Source organism: Helicoverpa zea, chromosome 5, assembly GCF_022581195.2.
Source record: "Helicoverpa zea isolate HzStark_Cry1AcR chromosome 5, ilHelZeax1.1, whole genome shotgun sequence".
In the NCBI taxonomy this organism is placed as follows: Eukaryota; Metazoa; Arthropoda; class Insecta; order Lepidoptera; family Noctuidae; genus Helicoverpa; species Helicoverpa zea.
Window position 1 is genome coordinate 7,465,131 of NC_061456.1, and position 21,010 is coordinate 7,486,140.

The following is a 21,010-nucleotide window of genomic DNA, read 5'->3' on the forward strand; positions in this document are numbered from 1 at the left end:
AAATTGATTTACAGATAATTAAAACATCAAATGAATTGTCTCTGGTTGGAATTGTAAAATCGACTAAATTCACAATGTATCATCATTATTCAAGGGTCACAAATGTATGATTACTAAAAAAAGAGACGAATTTAAGAAGATATTTAGCAAAGTTCAGAATGATTTTGACACTTTTTTTGCATTAAATTATATTCTATCTACTATCGCAGTATGTCTGTATATGGCATTATAGCATTACATTGTCTTTGAAGTATATGTCAATGTGAAATTTATAGATGGCGTTAGTTGGTGGCAAAACGGATGTTATTGATTTGGCGCGAATACGTACACAATACGACGGGAAAACGTTCGAGAAAATATTTTTCAGCACACTAAGCTTGCTTTGCCGATAAAATGCCCCACGGCGTATTTGCAAAAAAGAGTGATTTTTTAGAAATTGGTGAATATAATTTTTCGTGGCCCGGTGAAAATGGTACATTTCAGGATTTCGGTTCTGTAAATTACACCATGCCTTCAGGTAAAATAATAAACATCATTTATTTATTAGCTTTTGTTTGTAAATATGTTATGTATCTTTTATAACTACAGGACCCTGGTATTGGCCGTGGTGTCCGCTTTGGAGAACCACACAACATCCTCTCTTTCAGGTGAGGCTGTAAAAATAAATTAGGTTGTTCTTAATTACTCAAATAAATAGTTACTTAAAACGTGTTTTTATTTAAGTTGTCCAACATGCTCTTCGTGGCGTCGTATTGTGCCCCAAGTACCAAAAAAGGTCAACTGTGGATGCACACAATTTTAATTTTTGGTGAGTTTTTTTTCATGAATTACAACATTATTTTGGATCTTTCGGGTAAACATACATACCTGAATCGATTTGTATATCCACGAATATAATTTGAATCTGTGTCATGTGTTCAAAAAAATAAAATGTTTACATTACCTGCACTAATTTAGTTATGGAATTAATACTACTGCTGCAATTTCTATCTAAATAACATACCTACTATTTACTCTATGTTTGTAAATATTTTATTTCCCACCAGCCTTTATGCTGTACTCAATATGGGCTTGGCACGTCATATGCTCACCTGACGCCTTCTCCTGGAACTTTGGCTTCGTTTTCCTAAATCTCGCCCAAGTTGTCTACTTGGTCTATGAGATGAGACCGGTCAAGTTCGATCCTGAGCTCGAAGAAGTTTATCATACGCTGTTTGAACCATTTAAGGTAAATTATCTATTTGTTCCACCAATCCCATTACAATCAGTTATTTTGTAATAGAAAAGCTGGGCTGAAAACCCAAACTGAAAGTAGTGATGTTCCGGATTCCATTTTATTTTTATGATAGTTGGCAAACATTTTTGCCAATTCAAGACTACACTACAAAGACTTTGCATTTGGAGGGACCAACAAAGATTAAACAGAAAAAAATGGTCTCCATACCACTCCTTGAAAATTAATATCATCATGGAGCTTCCTTTCATTAGGATTTTATTCGCCTATTTTATAGCCCCAGTCAACTCTTGCATAGGTGTCTAGACTGCAGTTCAAGCGCATGGTATCTCCTGACTTTGCTCACGTGATGTCACTACACGCAGGCGAAGCGTACGCCATGCAGAATCTCACCAAGACTGACCGGCTTGGTCTTCTTCTATCCGGAAAGGTAAGGCATGTCTATAAAATGATAGATCTATAGCTATAGGTAGGTATGTCACCATGATTCCTGTTAGTCATCTCAGTATACACAGTAATTTCGATCTTTAGATTTCGTCTTTAAATTCTTGCTTTATGGCTTACTTATGAAAAACATCTCTAAAACTGCCGATATATTTTATGTTATTTTTAATATTATTCTTAAGCATCGATTCTCGTAGTTACGATAGATATGATTTTAGGAGAAGGATGGCATGATGGAAGGATTCCATTGATTAAAATATTAGCCAAAAACAGGGCAACGTTTTTAATTAAGAGGCAACGAGAACGACGCTGATCCCTGCCATTATGAAGTTCTTTATTTAACGATTTTTTTAACCGTAATATAACAGATATTTTACCTGTTAGGTAGGTACATATTTACTTAATTCTATTCCTAAGAAGATTATGTGGTTAACACAGAACAATACTCGAACATACCTATAAATTTTGGAGGCACGAGACTGCTTGCATCTGAGTTAACACTTTTCTTTACGTTTTACTAATTTAAAGTTTCCATAAGGATTCTATCCATAAAAAAAAATATAAATGCATATATTTTGTAACTATTTCGCGCAAGAGCAAATTAACTGTCACCGACCTGACCCTCTTACCTCTGTAATTGGGTCTTTAGTTCTGTTATTGGTCCTCTTTATGCTGTACCCCTACCGGGTCGGCCGGTATGCCCTACCGGGTCCATATTGTTTCTAATATATTGTTCAAACTTTATAAAAATACCACCTGTATTACATATGGAACGCAAATAAAGATTTGAATTTGAATTTAGTAAAACGTATCTATCTATTATCCAAGTATTCGTATTAGAACAAGCTTGAGTTAAGTTAGAAGATTTAAATCAAGTTATCGGGTTGCACGCTTGCACGTGCCAATATTTGCAATGAATAGGCATCGTAGCGTACCTGACCTAACGATGCGTACGTGCTTTTATATGCAATAGCTTCAAATAATATTATGGCTGCACACATTCCTATTTCCTTTTATATTGAGAGGTCACGATAAAATGTTCGTAAACGTAGCTTTTAGGTAGATTTTGTTGTTAACTTGACCGACGCCGTGTGGTTAATCACCATTAAAGCAAGAAGGGCAGTTAATTTCGTTGTTGCCAGCTACATTAACTTTACAAGTTTCTACCGAGCTCCCTCTTAGCGGCTTTGCACCCCGCTTAATACACACGAATGTCCTTACAAATGAGTTGTTTACTGTAAAAGCTATTGTCGAAACCATTTGAATTAAAGTGAGTGTAACAATTGAAATAGCTAAGATATGGTTGATATGATTTACCCTTTGAATATAAAAGTTGGTAAGTACTTAGAATATTTTTGTAACTTGTCATCGTTCTTGATAAACGCACAAAAGTGGTTTCGACTCGGCGGACAAAAGAAAACATTAGGTTTATCAGCTAACGTGTAGAGGCCCTTCAATCGCTTTGATCGAGGAGTAGGGATAAATCGTACGATATAGGCCTACGTAGAATGTAGTAGGAGGTACTTACTACGCGTATATGGGGGTTTACAGTTAAGTCCTAAGTTGTATTTGGTGAGCGAAAATGTAATGTTTTTAGGTTAATGTTATGAGCGGACATCAGTTCCTGCATCCAATTCTGCCTTGTGAATTCTTGGATTCTCCCGAGTTCGAGTCCAGTCGAGCTACGATTGATGAAAAGTTTAAGGTAATGTTTCAATTTACTTTGAATTATATGTTGCTTATAAATAATAGTTTATTATTTCATATTATCTGTTAGTTTCTAGAAAGTACCTCTGTACCATGCTTATGTTACACGTGTCATAGTAAGTTTCCATTACGGTACCGGAATTCTACAGAAGGGCTGTAAATTATGTCACCTTTAGCAGGTGCGGAAAGTGTGGAAAATTTGCGACTACATTCACAAATATTACCATTAAGTTTGATGTTCCAAAGGCATCTCATTTCACGCAATAATGCTTTGGCGTAAAGCGTCACCTTGTTAAGTAAGGCAATGGGGCTAACTAACACGCTTGGGTGGCGGACTGATGAGTTCATTATTCAAGGGGAGTGGAGTTCCTGACTGTACACTCTACTCCGTACCGAATGCTCCGAACCTACTAACCTATTTAAATAAATGTTACAAAAGGTTTTGCTGTGAGTAAAGGTCGGGTTAATACCAACTTGCTCTTTTGAGGTACTTTTTTTGGCCGGCTATTTATTGATCGATCTTGAGGTCGGTTTAAGGGAGTGACTTCCCCTTTTTTATTTAACCACCATAATTACTCGATAATTTTTTGCCATTTGAGGGTTTGTATTTGCAGAGGTTTCTTAGGTTTAATTAAATATTGCACAAATGTCATGCTTACTCAATAAACACCGTTTTATGAGTATTAGCCGGGCATTGCGGTCGAGTAATAAAGCAAGCCAACAGCTACCGCAGAGAGTAGAGGCTTCAAGCTTGCCGGGACAGGTCATAAACAACTGCAAACTAAATCGCATAAATTTCGTGCGCGTGTCCAAGCCGAAACACCTCGCTGGCCTGCCGATGCATGCCAATTACTCGGCTCTGTGTGAGCTGCGATAACGTTTTTGTGAATTAGTTTAAACGGATTTACGTGAATGCTGACTTGCTAAAAATATATCGATAGAAAAAATAATAAATACAATTCTGCAAAGTACCTATCCTGAAATCGGTAGATAGCTGTATTTGAGTATTTTTATCTCAGGATGGCAATATTTTTAGATCCTTGTCCTTATTACGCATAATACGACGGCTTTACTGCAACATACAGTGCGCCTCCAAAAGATAAGAAGTTTTATCACGCAAGTTGAGCGTCACGTACGACATCATGCATTGTGGGTCGTATCGCTAAGTGATACATTTACGCCTTAGGCGAAGCTGAGTCATAGTTATAACAATGAAGTTATAGGATCGGTTACTAACTCAACCCCACGGTGTCATTAAGTAAAAAGCTTCCCTTCAAGGGTATGACGGCTGCAGATTTGAGAGGTTTTAGCATTGCAGTGATATATAAACTTTATTTATATCTACTTTCGTGGTAGAATCCATGTAAATGTTATAAGAAAATTCACACATTTTTCTATCGGTTAAGAAGATTCTAGTGGATATTCACTTGAATTATCCAACAATTTTTATATTCTTGCTAGACATCAAGTTTCGTGATTTAGACTAGCGTCCTGAGTCCATTCGCTTGAGAACGCAAGGATAAAATTTATGGTTTTATTTTCAATCATGCGTAATCGAGCTTAGCTGAGTAAAGATTATTTTTCATAATCTGCTTACCTATTTGCCAATTTTAAGCACCTTAAAACTTAAATCGCCATGAATATATACCTAGAATTAATACACAGTACAGTCGAGGCTGATGCATCTATATAGTCCTAGTTTCAGTTAAAAGTCTGCTTCATTTCATGTAGGTAATGATGATCAAAACCAGTTGTTGTTTCATGTTCGGCGTTCAGACTCGTTGATCACGCTCTGGCATTACCTACTCCGTTGACCTAATTGTTGCCTGATATGGCTGTATAACAGCCGAAGTGGCTATAAATGCAAGAAACTAGGTTAAATATCGATGAAGTCTAAACAGTCTCGTAAAGACGTGCGGAACTTACCTAAATTGCTTCTTTACCCATCAATCACACGGAGCATTCACTTTTAATGTACCAGACTTATGGAGTGAAAATGTAAATTTTAATCAATAAATCTTTTTGCATTACCAAGATACATACTGTTCGATGGCTGGTACAAAATGTGTGCTTTCGGAAATATGTCAAAGCCAGCACAAAGGCTTTCAACGTGCATGCTGACCGGATAAACTGGACATTGAGCCATGATTGACAGGGCAGTGCTGAAAAGTTTCTATGTAGCCATACCTAGACGTTTAACGTTCATAAGCATTATGTAGGGTAGATAATCCGTGCATCTTTACATGAGTAGATAGGTAGTGTAAAATTTACACAGCTACTAGTATCTATATGCATTGCCTGCCTAAGTTTGCCAAGGTTAAGCTCGATTAAACTAATTGCTAGTCTTATTTTTACCAAGAATAAAATATACACGATGATCATGAAAATTTCAGTCGGACGTCAGTTGGTTTATTTTCTATTCGACGAACATAAATGGCCGGATAGTATATTGTAGGTAGAGAGAAAGTTTACTACGTCGTTATTTATTTTACTTCACTGCTACATGTCTGTTGAACTACCACTAAAACGGTTCTCTGTATTCAATTCAACTTGTAAATACGAATGGCAAACTTGTGTATATTTTTGACGTGAAGGAAATGAGTGAAACGTTCTGAATATTATAAAATGAAGCGTTCAATATAAATCAAGAGGTTTCCCCATTTTATTCTATCGGGCGTCGTAATATCATCATGATAATACGGCACGTATTTAGTTTGCTACTTTATTAAAATGGCCTCTCCGCCCACACGTGGCGGCCGGCACTCATCAACTTCAGTAATAGCTTTCTTTCTTTACACAACCGCGATAACGCCTGACACTATTTTTACGTAATCGTGTAGTGAAATAACGAGCCGCTTTCGTGATATCTTTTCAATTATATACTTTGTTGTATGTTGTAGCTTTTGTGTGCTTAAAGAAGCGGGGTGTTTTAATAGCTATTTAAACGGTCTGCAATCAGTTTTTCAGTTCTTTTTCATCGCATTTTGCAAATCATAATTCAATATCTAAAAATATAAGCACCGGCTTATAGCAAGAACATTACTCATATCTATTCGTTATTTGCTACGACTTGGCTACAAGAGCGTAGGCGTAGAATGCCGTAGCAAAGATTTCATAACATCGACTACGACGTAGCAAAAATAGTTTACGACCCTCAAAATGTTCAAACTTAAAACTCCGTACACCCCTTCCATAAACTACCGACTGATACTGAGCCTATCATACATAAACGAAAATATGACGGGTGAAGTTTCTTTATTTCTTGTGCTAACACCCGCAGGCACTTTATTTATCGTTCCATTATAATAACCACTAATATTATTCTTTTATTCCCTAACAAAGCTATTCTCATTCAGGTGTCGATAGTAGCCGCGTCATCGTGCCGCTACGTGTACTGGCAGCGGAGTTCGCTCGAATATTTGTTCGTAAAGGAGCCGTACCTCGCGTGCGTGGTGACGACGCTGATAGCACGCGACATCACCACCAAGTTATATGCCATGAACAATAAGATCGTCACTGAGAGAGGCTCCCACCTAGATATCAGGTTGCCGAGCATATCGCACGCGCTTGCTCGAAGCCCGAGGAAGCTTCGCGGAGCTAGCAAACTACCACCACCGACCACGGTTCAGCCTGTACCACCTGAAAAACGACCCAGTGAGTACAAAAATACAAATACTTTATACCCAAATCGACCTGTAAACTTGAGTTTGTATAAAATATTTGAACACGGAAAGTCCCGATACATAAGAAATGAAAGCTACGCCGCTACGTTGCTACGGGACTACGCCGCTACGAAGCCTACGATTGCATAAATTCTATATGACAGCTGACTCGTAAAGTTGCAACAGAACATTACTTTGATAGTTCAGCGCGGTCCGTTATCACAGTGCACAAGCTCTTCTTCAAGTCGTGAAGAGCTTTATACTTGTGTTTGCTTAATGCATGCTAAGTGAAAAAGGTAACAAACTGGTGTCGGGTTGCTTACGAAAGATTTGAGAGGAACAGTGCAGAACTTTCCTTTACTTTTAAAACCTTTTATTTTTGTGTTTTTTTATTGTAATGCCAGAATACTTATACTACATAATAGTCTTTTGAAAAAAAAAAAAACAAGTTTATATCTCACATACATAACATTCAGATTTCAAAAAATAAAAATATTCAACCAAATTCAAATTTCCCAGATTGTTGGAGCCGCGAGCCTGAGCCTATCACAACTGCCGTAAAACGCAACTGCAACAATACATACAACGGTGGTGACGAAGAACTAATGCCTTTAGCCGCTCACGAGGCCCCGGCCGCGTCCTCAGACGACTTGTCTGTGGCCGACAGCTGTCCTGACACGTCTTCCAAGTACCACAGCTGCGAGGCCGTCGAGACTGATGACGAACTTAGACATTAAATACATAACAAAAAACATTACCCGCTTTATTGATATTTCTGTGAGGTCATTTTTTCTCGGTTCATACCAAAATATTTGACAGGTACAATAACTACGACGTTGAATACCTATAGCGTTGTGTGTGATGAAGAAGCCTCATGCCTCTAGCAGCGCATGAGGCCCTGAGTCTTCAAAAACGATGTAACAAAACGCACACGAGGCCCCCTGACCGCGTCATCCAAGAACGATGGAATAAGTCAAGGGTATAGTTCGTTGGGGCTTCTAGACTGTTCGAAGGAGTTCTCGCGGCCCTGGAATATATAAAAGTAAGGGTGCAAACTTGGATAGTTTTTAATACACAAAAGCTAAGTAAAGTACTGCCGCTAGTACTTTGTACCACTATTGGAGAAGTAAACTTGCATGACTGTTAAAGCGATTCTGAAAATTATTTCACTTAAATAGACTTATATATATTACTGGCTACCATAGAATATGTACGTTACATGTGCATTTAAATCAGGTCATGACGTAGGCAGAAACTAGGGTGTATAAAAATTGTGCAGCTTTATCCGTGCCCGCATGTTTGCGAGACAAATAGACGAAACTATTTTTTGTTGTGTTACGCGTTTTCAAAGAGTAGGTCTGTAGTACATACGCGGGCTTTGCTCAGTAACAATTTACTTTTGAAGTATTTGTATAAGGATTTGTATTGCAAGTTTAGTGTGTATGTTTATATTTATTGTATCGACTGAGATTGTGATTGAGAGTTGGCAAGGAGAAAAGCCGGTGGATAATTAACAACATTTTGACAGTAAACCATTACCTATATATTGTCGTTGTTTATATTATGTAATCACTACATAAATAAATTTATTAAATGTATTCGTAATGTCAAAGACATGCATTAAAATGTTTGAAATACAATTGTTTGGTCTTTATTAATTTTTCCTTTGCTAAAGAAAAACACCGAAACAGACCTACATAGGAGACGTCAAGCTACTTTCACAAATTGTACAAAATAATATGCAAAGTTATAGCAGAGAAAAAAGTTTAAGCACACACATCATCAAAATGAAAATTATGTCCCTATTTACTAATTCCATTATGTACATATATGTATAGTGTGTACATTGTATAAAATAAATAAACGTTGATAAGAATTATGTACATTAGAAATACATATCTAATATGTATAACATCCTTATTACGACTGGACGTCGCATCCCTACCGGCTCGAGCAATCAATCAGCGACAGCAATCCAGTTATCGCAACAATGCACACACAACGTGGCCGCCGCTGACATTGAAATAGGGACATTAATATTATTTTATGTCACCTACAGGTGTATCATTGTGGATTTGAATATAACAGGTTGGTATTTATGCAAAGATATTCATTCAAAGATGTTTATGACGTGTATTGCAAAGCTGTCGTTGACTGTAGACGATGAACAAGAAACGAATACACAAATACTTTCTGCAATCTGTTCAGTGCAGTAATTTACAACCAAATTCCTAAAATAAATTACATTATCGAAGGAGATATTGTATAATGCTCGCGAAAACAACATCTTGGTCTCTGACGGGATAAGTTAGAGTTATGATTCGAACCAAAAACTGTAGCGCTGTGCCAAATCACTAATTGGAACTCCTTTTCACATAAACTTCGCAGCTAAAGAAGTGGAGCGTAAACTTGTTGTCCAAGCAATAATTTAATCAATTCCTGCTAAACTCGTGGAATTGCTTGCGTTTTATACGAAAAATATTCTTAGGTAAGTACTTCTTATGTTAATGATAAGAATAACAAGCTGAAGTAATAAAGATGATCATGTTTTCGTCGATCTTGGATACCTACGTAAGTAAAAAACTGTTTGAACTTATATTTAAGGACTAACAACCAATGGGGTAGGTGTCCCATTGTAACAGAAACATTGTCAATGGAAAGAGCAATCTCGATTTGATAAAGTAGGTACTTGTTAGACTTATAGGTACCTACGAGTCTTTTAGTTTGTCACCGTTTTAAATACCACCGTTGCCAACATTGGTAACACCTGGGTAACTACTTAACCAGAACAAATTACATCATTGTTCATAATAGATAGCTTCGGTATAAAACGAGTAGGATATCGAAATCAATATTGCAAGCTTTGCGCTCCACAGCGGGCTAACTAGTTTTGTAAAGTGTACTTGTGTTGTCCAACGGAAGTTCGCTCAACGAGCTAAATAGGTCTTTAACTATCTTTGCAGTATAAATTCACGCAACAGATAGAAATGTCCCCATTCGCTTAAAACTTGGTTTTAAATCCATTCTTTAACAATGTTATCAAAAGTTAGGCGGTTCATTTTATGGGTTAAAATTGTACACGGTTTTCTAATCCTCTGCCATCTGCGGAATTACACGTTTGCTGGAGTCGTTTGGCTCTCAACCTGCGCCGTGATGCCAGGAAAAGCAGCAGATATCCGTCCCGGTCTGCCAAACACTCTCAGCCGCAGATGCTGGTCTTGTAGCCAAATGAACCTCATCTAGCGGACCTGCAAGCGTGTTGGCGTTGCTTTTTGGCGACATCAACTAGCGTGGGCGACGCTACACACATCAAAAGCTAATTAACTTTACTTTGTATCTGACATTTATGAGACCAACTCAATTTCCTGCCAATCAGGAATAGGTAGGTAATCATTTTAGTCTTTCAACTTTAATATATTATTTTAAAACTTGCTGAAAAATTTAGGGAGTTAACGTAGAAGACCAAACCGAACTATAATATATACGAAATAACGTCGCGGTAATAAAATTAATTAATTTTAAGTCTCGCAAATATTTTTTATAAATTCGTCTGTGAGAAACACGTAACATACTCGAGCTGTTAAATTAATCCGTATAATTTCACTAATGCCTTTTTCCAACGTAGTGGGTACCTGTACATAAATGTGTTGTAAATTATAATAATATGCATAAGCCCATTATTTTCTTCCACTGAACCGTAAAGAGACACTCTCTCAGCGTTGACGATGTAACTGCCTATAGGTACCAAATCGATAAATTCTTTATGAATTTTAATAACCAAAAGAGGAATAATAATTATTTTTCTTCCACTTGGGTAATCCGGAGCTTTCAAATTAAGATCACGTAGGTATTAAGTAGCTATCAACAACCATGACAATAGCTCCATAAGCTAAAATATTACATCACACGCAATTAAGCTCTCCTATTAATGTATCATAACGCGGATCACACGTGGACGGACACTTGATTAGCAATATGTCATGTCCATTGAACATGCTGTTTAACTCGTATTAGCAAAAACGTACTACGTAGCGATTAAAATTAATTACTAAACAATCGGGGAGCGCGGTTACACTGCAAAGTTATGGCATAATTACACACTGAAGGACGTGATTGATGTAATAGCTAACAGAATGCGTTGACTAGTTACAACTACTTAACTGTGTCTGTAACATGAAAATGTAAGGTATGCGGGTTGAAAACATGGTACATATTCTTAGACATTTAGGCAATTTGAAAACACAATAGTAAATATCGTCACTTCATAAAAGAGTAAAAATAGCATCACAATTTCAAATAGAAGAATATAAAATTACAAAGTTCACAGTAAATGTGATACTTATCTGCGGAAAACTTTTAAACTTCTTTTTGAGTGTGTGGGCCGACATGTCTATTATATTAACTATATCATTTTGTCGACTTTGGTACTGCTTTGCAACGATCGTAATTTGGCGGAAAGTTTGGCAAAGACTATTACGTCTCGAGAATCGCGATATTCCGATCTTCACCGTAACTCGTACGAAAAGTAGGCAAAGTAAACTTGTTTAAGCTGTACAAGCGTAGGCATGCCCTCTAAAATGATCGATTTTAAGTTGAGGCACCTACGCCACCCATAAACTGCCAAGATTATACCAATTACGTACGATGGTACGTCGTTTTGCTAGTTTTTGCTCCAAAATAAGAGATTTGGGTAAGTGGCTATTCATTATGAGTAATACATTTTCAGAAGTAAATAAAATGCCAACCAAGGCATTTCCTGTGCGGCCTTTTCATGATTGATGAATGTGCGAACGGCTGGCTGTGTTACTAAGGGCTCCTACTGGTCGCCGCTTTCACAGATGTGAAGATCTCGGCAAACCGTCTTACGGCACTTAAGCTTGTACCGGTTTCAAACGAACTCACCGTAATTTGATTAATTTTTAATTAGTGTAAATGGAAAAGTTTTCTACTTTTCTTCCATACAGTTATTTTATGAGTGGGTTCTTTCTTGTCGTACCTAAATTGAATAATAAGACACGTAAGGGCGTTCCTGTGGATTGTTAACATATGTAACTTGCATACTAACGTGTTAACGAAACGATTCAAAATTATATGATAAACAGAGGGAGTGGGATCGCGTGACTGTATCATATCATGTTATAAAGAGCTGGAATTAAATGAGAAGTGTTTCCAATTAAAAAGTAAGTAGTAAATGTTATTTATCTACTTTAACATTTAATTTAGTATACAATATTTATATACGAATACACTACTTTATACTTCATTTTCAATCCAACATATTATGTATAATATTAATTGTAAAAAAATATTTGATGTGATTAATGTATGTAGTCACGATTTATGGGTGATTGAAATTCTCTCACTGAAAAAATACTGAGTGAGTAGAGATCCAATAGGTATCTGTGGAGATCAAAGGGGGAGGCCTATGTTCAGCAGTGGACGTCCTATGGCTGAGATGATGATGATGATGATGAGTAGAGATGTTCTCCATAGAATGCATAGCACTTGAAATAATACATAAAAACGAACTAAGAGCTCTTTTTATCATGAATGAATTGAACTGAAATTCTCACAACGTAACAAACAAATTACAATCAATATTTATTAGTTTGTTTTCGTGTAAAGTAATCTAATCAGAGCGTTCGCCGACAATGTATTGTAGTGGATCGTCCATCTTATTTATCTAAGTAAATGAGCAGGTGACCTTAAAGCACAAAGGTGAGTCAACAAAGCGATGGTGGGAGATACGATCTGATCACCTGCAGGCGTGCGGCGTGGTCAAGGCTGGCCCGGCCTGGCTCGCGAAGCTTCCTCACCACCACAGCTACGCCGCACTATTCTTGAGCATTACATGCGATTACCCACCATTTCAACCGTTATCTGATGGCCTATGGCGTTGCTAACAAAAGACCTCTGAATAAGGTTGAAGTAAGATCGATATGCTTGACCGCCTGATCCAATGTACAAACCGTTTTAGCTTACAGTAATTAAGCTCGTTAATAGAATTAGAGTACTGAATATATATCTGAAACGTATACACCTATTTGCATTCCGTCTATAAAACTGATCCTACCTTGATCACTGCAGTAACATGAAAACCCTATACTTATAGGTAATTTATGGAATATCTCAATACCGACAGCAAAACATGATTTTCGATTTATTTCATTCCAATTTGGTCGGCTTTCATTTCACGATCCTCGCTTTTAGAAGTAGATTCTTATTTTTACCGGTGGCCTTGTAACGAGCACCAAAACAGATAATAGGAACGAACACAACTTTACGACAAAAGCAGCGAATTGAGGTATAAAAAAATGTTGAAAATGGATTAACCCTGAACCACAATACGTGCTTCAATGAAAGGAATTGTACGTGAATGTCTGTCTGGTTGGGAACATAATGTCTGTGAATTTGTGATCATGGTAATGTGATCGCGTGCGGAGGAGATGCGAGGACTGCGTCGTGGCTGCAAGGTCCCGAATCTTGTCCACGTTGGACACGTGCCAGACGCTAATCGTCGCGTGCTTATACATTCAATCTCGACACTCGACTAAATCCATTTGTTCAAATAAATAGATAAGTAATCAAATAATCAATAATTGTTTATTTAGATTTAATCATATAGGACTTCTTAACACATGTACAATAAATCATTATTTTAAGATTAAGCTATGAAATTAGTTACTTAAAGAAAACGTACAGGAAATTAAATGCAAAGTCGGACTTTGCATACCTACCTATCGAAACTTGTAAACTTTTATCATCTCTCATCGTTACCGCCTAATGTTTTACTTCTCATGATTTATAGTAGCTTTCTTGCTGAAAAAGTCTGGACCGTTGCCGGCGCTCGCCATTTGTGTCAATAGAAGTTACTTCGTTACACAAGTTGCTTTAAATTGATGTCACCCGACACACATGTCTAGAAAGTTCATCTTTTAAAACCGGCAAAACTAAAGCGATTTTCAGGTAATTTCAGGAATGTTAATACCAAGTATACGCTTCATTAAAAATCACTCGATTTCACGGTCGATAAACGAAACAATTGACAGGCTGAAGCTATCGGACAAGTTGATGTGGTACAATAATTTTATTGATAATATCTAAGTAGGTAGTAGCGAGATGGGAGTAAGGGTTGAAGCGGGTGTCGGGCGGCGGGGCGCATGGCGCGTGCGTGCGGCGGCGCCGCGCCCGTCTCGCGGCCGAGAGCTGGCGGCCAGTCAGTCGTGCCGCGCGGCGCCGCGCTCCATCGCCGCCGAGCGCCTGTGCCTGCTCCCGCTCCGCGCGCTCTACTATGCGACTCGCGTGCCGCGCTCACTCGTGTTGTGGTGCTTTATGATGGTACGGCATGAGACTGCCAGATATGCGGACGTTCCGTGACAGACGTGCTGCTCAACTCACCACCGCCACAAGTGGGCGGAGAGACGGGACGCGTCCTAGGCTGCTCAGGTGAGCGGCCCTTCGCATCTCACATCGTTGCACGCTGGCGAAAGACGCTGCGATCTCGGGGTCGATAAGGCACTTTGCTGGCTAGACTCGAATGAAAGGTACACATCGTAAGTTTAACGTAGCTTCTTTGCTACGAAATGCGTAGACAGTGCTACGCACAACGCTACGTTGTTGTAGCGCCATATGGTTTAGATAGAGATTACTCTTTGAATGGACAAAATTGGCTTTTGCAATTTTACAAATATTCTCTATTCTTCACTGCTGTTATGTCTTTGCCACAGTCCACCACAGTCCTTTTTATATCATAAAAGTATCCTACCTGTGGGTATCTGTTATACTTGGGTATGAAAAACGTACTCGTACCTATCATTCGAGGACAATTAACCACTCACAAATGTAAGTAGATGTAGATCTATACTGCCGTTCTCTCTTCTTGGCATACCCAACCATGACATTTCAATACTTGTATAACATCAAAAATTAGAAAACTTATCAATCTGTTCGAAAGCATAAAACGTACCTACACACACTACACACGTAATTTATCTAAACTTGCAACTTAGCTAGCGTATGATTATCGATGTCATTGAATGTCCCATAAATGTAAATAAACAACCCGTGTACCGTCGCCTCCAGCCGAGGATAGATCTTAATGCAATGTGTGTTTGATAAAAAGCAGCCAAGATATGAAGCATACATTGGTTCGAATTTGAATTTTCATTCAACATTATTATGATTTTGTTTGTTCACGTTACTAAATGCCATAGAAGCTTGTAAGTCAATAAATTCCAGAGGCATATTTGTTGGAGGGCGATGAATCGTGACTTGTAAGTCGTCACGCAATATCGGGAGTATGGCATATCTTGGAGGCGGAAAGGCTTTGAGCCACCGCCATCAATCTCGAGCCTCCGAAAACGACAGCTCGTACACACGATGTAATGGTGATTGAATACATTAGCTATATATTTATTCTTTGGCGCTGTGCAGTCTGTAACTATATCAGCTAATATTTAGAATGCGATCTAGATTATTCTAGATACACTAAAATATAAATTAGAAACAAGAACATTATTATATCACGTAATTTGTACAAAAAACTGTTTGAAAGACAGTACCTACTTTTTTTCAGTAAGTAATTATTCGCAGATTCTGGATTTTGGTTTGAAGAAAAACATGTTTTCTTTGGCATGATCTGCTAATTTGATTCAATTCTGTCTAGTTGATTAATAAATTGATGTGGTAACCTATTGGTTGAAGGACAGTGAATGATACCATAAGTATCACTCTTTACTGAAATATAACTCAAATGAGAACTGGCTTTACTTCCAAGCAATACAAAACATGGTAAATAAAAGCGAGCCACGCAGAAACGTCTACAAAAAGACATTTGCACAGCGGGAATGTTATAGGCTATTAATTTACAAAAATGCAATAAAATTGCATTTCTTGTTTCTGTATAGGTCGGCAGTTATTCTGTGTGTAAGAAGATATTGTGAATGTAGGCGGCGAGACGGTCGCGACAAGCCGTCGCCATGGCTGATGCCAGTGCCAGGCTGCACTCACACACGCGAACTGTATACAAATACCAAGCCTATAAATAACTGGAGAACATCTCACACATGTAACTATTGTTTATTAAGTTTACGGCGCCCCATTCACACGCGGATTACGAAAGAGATATTATTTCAATGTTGCAACCACTACCTACAGTTCTAAGAAAACAGTATACAAGCAAAACTTCTGATATCAAAACATTGCAGAACTCTAATATAAATTGTATTGGTTTTCAAAATGACACGTTATGGTAGTCTTGCCAGAAGTTGATAGAAATCTTTTATTGGAAAACATTTTTCTTAAACCGATCAAGATATTTGGAGCAAGCAGAAATTTTTAATAACAATATTTTATACGTTTATTTAGATAAGATTATGGAACATATTATTTTATCCAGTGACTCGGCGATTAAAGTGCCTGCACGCACATGATGATAAGGTGCCAGTTCGAAACCTAATACCGAAGTGAGTTTTAAGTCTTTATTATGAACATCATTATATTACATTATGATGATAGAAAAGGATTAACAAAATAAAAAATACTTTAAAAAACAACATTCAAGCTCGTCCAAAGACCCTGTATAACTTACTGAAATTAAAAATGATTTCGATCACGCCCTACAAAACTTTACCTTTTAGCCAAATTATTAAAAAACGATAGGTAAAGTCTCTTTAATGATTTTATAAGAATATTTTAAATTGCCCAAATCCCTAAGGTATAGTCATATTATGTAATTTTGTGTAGCAATGTGTCTTTACAGTGTAAATTAACTGCAGCATATTTTACGACACCGCATGTTATACAGACGTAAAAAGACCTATTTGGTCGTATCGCATTCGTAACCTACATGCATGGTGAATAAGCTAATAAAGCATGTTAGTACTTTGAGCAAGGTGACCGTATCACGGATTAGGTTACCCGTGAGATTTTACTACTAGTAAATACCTATATACATTTACAGGTCCGTAGATTTTTAGATATAAACCGCTGAAGCAGCATTACTAACTTTGAGAGTAAACTACGTATTATGGAACATTATCAGCTCATTTAAAACACTATGCATTCACCTATAAATTAAATGAGATATTATATAATTTACTCGCAGGTCCGTACATTTTATAAACCATTAATAAATGCGAGCTTTCTTCCCACATGCGGAACACTACACTCAGGACCAATTAATCCGGGCTTAATGAAATTAAACGGTTTAAAGCAGCTCGCGATATTTTCAACGTAATACATATTTGTATAATTTCAATATAAGTACAATACATGGTACCTCGTCGTCTTTTTTACGTACACAAATAAATATACATATGTATATTTTTATGTCTATTAAGGTCAATGTGCCGACAATTGTTATAAGCTGTAACGAGTAATCGTATAGAAATCGATTTTAAATTAATAACATTCGTATCACGATCTTGACATTGATGGATCAGTTACCAGACCAAACATTCGTAGTTTTAGGTATATGAATCATGTACACCTATATATGTTATTAGTTAACTAAAACTTGTTCAATTGCCTTTATAAATATTACTCTTAGCAGTAGTACTGTCGTTCTTTTTTTTACACAAGTTCTTTTAATTTTAATACAACATAAACTATTACCAAAGGGAAATCGTTTCCGTCGATACGGCAAGTAGTTACATTCAAAGTAATAAAAAACTTTTGTGTATGGTTTGTTCAGTTTTCCAGATACGTCAATATTATTCTCAAGTTAGAGTATTGTATTTGTACAGGATATTATCACATATTTCTTATCTTTTATATTTTAAAGTACAATTTTAGATTTTCAATAGATGAAATAACACAAACACAAGAAACCTGTGTGAAACTCTTCCAAAGTAATACAAGTTTGCCTAACACTAATAGCCAACAGAAGACATAGTTGCCAAGTCATACTTTTCTCACTTTATGTGGCATGCCATGTCCACTTTGTTTCCCCGTGACTCCGGGTTCACATACCGCTATAAACATTACATATTGGGGTGTAAATTTCCTTCGGTACGCTCACTACGCACTCTGTTCACAACTTGACTCAATAGAAAATTTCAGTATTGTGGCGTAAGTGAGTGGGACAACTATTTCAATAACGCGCTTGAAGCTGGCCAGCTTTTAATTAACTCTCGTACTGAGCATAGTTATAATAGAAATACGGATAATAAAGCGACGGCATACCGCACCGACATGCCCTTTCCGTAAATGTCGTCGAAGGTAGAATGTTTTGCTTTCATTGGAGACTATATTTTCATTGTTTTCGAAGTTATTATTCTAACGGTGCTTTCTAGATAGGAACAAAAATTTCAAACGGGATCGACCTAGTATAATGTGGTTTAAGGCAACTTCTGAAAATACCGTTTAAAGAAGGAAATAAATATTTTATCTGTGCTGATTTGAGCTCAGACCTGCAATTAGAATAATCAAATGGGAATACTGTGTATTGCAGACATCAGAGAAGTTACATCCAATTGAGTGGCAAGAAAACGCTTATATATATTAGGCCTTAGAAAAAAGATAAATCACGTGAAAATATTAGAAATTTTGTCAAAAGACAATGCGGTCAGCATATTCCGATGACGTTTCTCATGTTCACCTGCAACACAGTGGTTAGGTTTACCTATGTTTACCTGAACTACCGACCTTTACATGATGAAATTACACTAATATCCCTAGTATTATACACCCCTACCTAATCCTTCGGAGATTACAGGCTAGCCAGTAATGTATGTTCGCAAGCTAGAATAGTTCGTCTCACTAGATTAGTATGGACGCCAGCAAGTGTAATCGATTGACATTGCATGAGGGAAGAATAGCTTCCTTCTTGTTCCCTTTTATACTATAAATAGATAAGCATGTTTCTTATTTGAGATCGCAAAAACTACTAAACGAGTTTGGCCGAAGTTTACCACTTTTCACCATTGAACAAGTTTAAAGAGAGCTTAGCTTAGCTCTTGAACTTTAGAATTAACACGTGGTTTTAACTTGAAATGGAGCCGTCAAAGCTTAAAAGGATTTTTGACGGCTAAACGCGCTTAAAATTCGGTGAAAAAAAAACTAACCTGGATACTGAATGAGGGTAATTTTAATCCAGTTATCTGAACTTCATTCTAAAATTAAAGAAAAATGTTGTACCTACACACACATCAGTAAATGCAAGTAAAGTTAAAAACCTGAATATTTTATTGCAGTATTTTCTTCTTATTATTTTCTAACCCTAATGCAAACACAGATAAAATACCAACAGATTTATATTATTCCACCATAGGATAAAAGGGAAAGTGAATACAATAAAATTACGTTACACGGTTCACGTTTTAACTGAGGGTAGGGAGAGAACGAAACGTTTCCGATGTAAATCTCCATATTAGACTATATCGCCTAAAACCTAATTTTTATGTAATAATGGGTATATTTTTCTTTATTTTAGCAAAGGGTTTTTGTTTTGGTAAATATGTGTTGCGACTATTACGTTCATCTATGTACAAGTAGAAGAATATTTTCTTGCCTATAATTCTGCGAATATCTCTTAAGCTTCACATAGCATAGAAAATCCATGTTCACGATTAGTTACGATAAGTGTCTTATACGGAACAATGTATCAAGCGTGTAAGTAATCTGTGACGACGTGATCTACTGCGTCCCATATACGAAGCGATGCAAGTACCTATTGATATCACTAATATTGAAGCAGATTAGTATTCCTCCTTCGTTCACAAGGGCACAATACACGGAACAGCATCTTTAACTATTTTATGTCACTTCTCAAATGAACATTTACAGTTTACTATCTTGTACATATTTACACTATGTAGGTAAAGAATATACTGCGAGCTAAGTTGTCGGTGTTAGCCGCTGGGGATATATTTCACCAACGCTGTCTTGAAAGTCTTCCAAAATGCAAATAGTTAAGTTTTATTTGAGCGTCATAAACCATGGCTTCTATTTTAGGAGGTTAGACTGCATTTTTATTAGATTTTATAATCCGAAAATGATAAATGGAGATCCACTTCAAGCGGATAAATTCGTTTCATTCAAATGTAAAATGCAGTGCGTTAATACGGCAGACCGTTCGTCAGACGTATCCTCATAATGCATCGGTCGGGTTGGACTCGTAAGTAATGCAATTTAATGCAAATGTGTTGATGTGGCGATAGCAAGCCCCACGAGTGCATAAGGCGGCCTCGCTTGGCGAGTTCCTGGCCGGCGGCGGGCACAGTCGCGCCGCTGCCGCGCCGCAGTCGACCAGAACGCGCTGCCGCCGCCGCGCCGCGCCCGATGACTTAATGTGTGCGGAAATGTCGCGGATTACACGCCTACCGACCGCTGCATACTAGGTACCCCGTGTTCCGTCACGAAATAAACTAGTTCTATTGTTTTGTTTGTGGTTGTTCCGTTTTGAAGAACATTCCACATATTTAACTTGAAGTTATGATGACCAAAACGTACTAAGAATCTCTATTTTCAAACACGTGTATTTAGATTTAAACAACAGTTATTTGTGAAGGAAAACACAAGGTATTGAGTAAGACTTCCAGCGTTATATTTAGGACAAACAATTAATGTCACTTTGAGTAACAATAACAAATGTACCAAATTAACTGAGATAGAATTATAACTTATTATTACAGTCCTAACATAATTATATTGATTAAAAGAAACCCTTTTTTGTAAAAAAAAAGTAAAGTACGAAACGCGATGTTAAACGAAATATCCCACCCGAAAACTTAAAGATGAACGAAAACTAATATCGAGGAAGCGTGCAGTGCGTAGCAACTAGCTACGCGAGCGTCTACGCGTGACTACGCCGCCACGCCGTAGTCTCAGTCCTGTAATAAGTATAAGTTCGTAGACGAAGCCCACGCAAAGATACACGAGTCTGTATGTAGTTTCGGTAACAAAATAACTTTAAATTAAATCCGTGTTCAATTATTTTCGAGAAAACAGGTCAATGGGCCAA

At 37.2% G+C, this 21,010-nt stretch overlaps 1 protein-coding gene across 1 annotated transcript; it reads left to right on the forward strand.

Moving 5' to 3' along the window:
* Positions 1-287: 287 nt before the first annotated feature.
* LOC124630772 (popeye domain-containing protein 3-like) lies at positions 288-8,687 on the forward strand. Its single transcript, XM_047164769.1, has 8 exons — positions 288-517; positions 589-647; positions 724-808; positions 1,047-1,228; positions 1,533-1,664; positions 3,276-3,383; positions 6,742-7,039; positions 7,567-8,687. Exons 1-8 carry the CDS (start codon positions 394-396, stop codon positions 7,782-7,784), a joined length of 1,206 nt encoding a protein of 401 aa, XP_047020725.1. The 5' UTR covers positions 288-393; the 3' UTR covers positions 7,785-8,687.
* The last annotated feature ends 12,323 nt before the right edge of the window (positions 8,688-21,010 follow it).

Excerpts from the sequence above, each read along its gene's own strand:
- LOC124630772 (XM_047164769.1), top strand. The coding sequence starts at position 394 with ATGCCCCACGGCGTATTTGCAAAAAAGAGTGATTTTTTAGAAATTGGT. Across the intron at positions 518-588 it reads AAATTACACCATGCCTTCAG|GACCCTGGTATTGGCCGTGG; the intron begins GTAAAATAATAA and ends TTATAACTACAG. Across the intron at positions 648-723 it reads CACAACATCCTCTCTTTCAG|TTGTCCAACATGCTCTTCGT; the intron begins GTGAGGCTGTAA and ends TTTTTATTTAAG.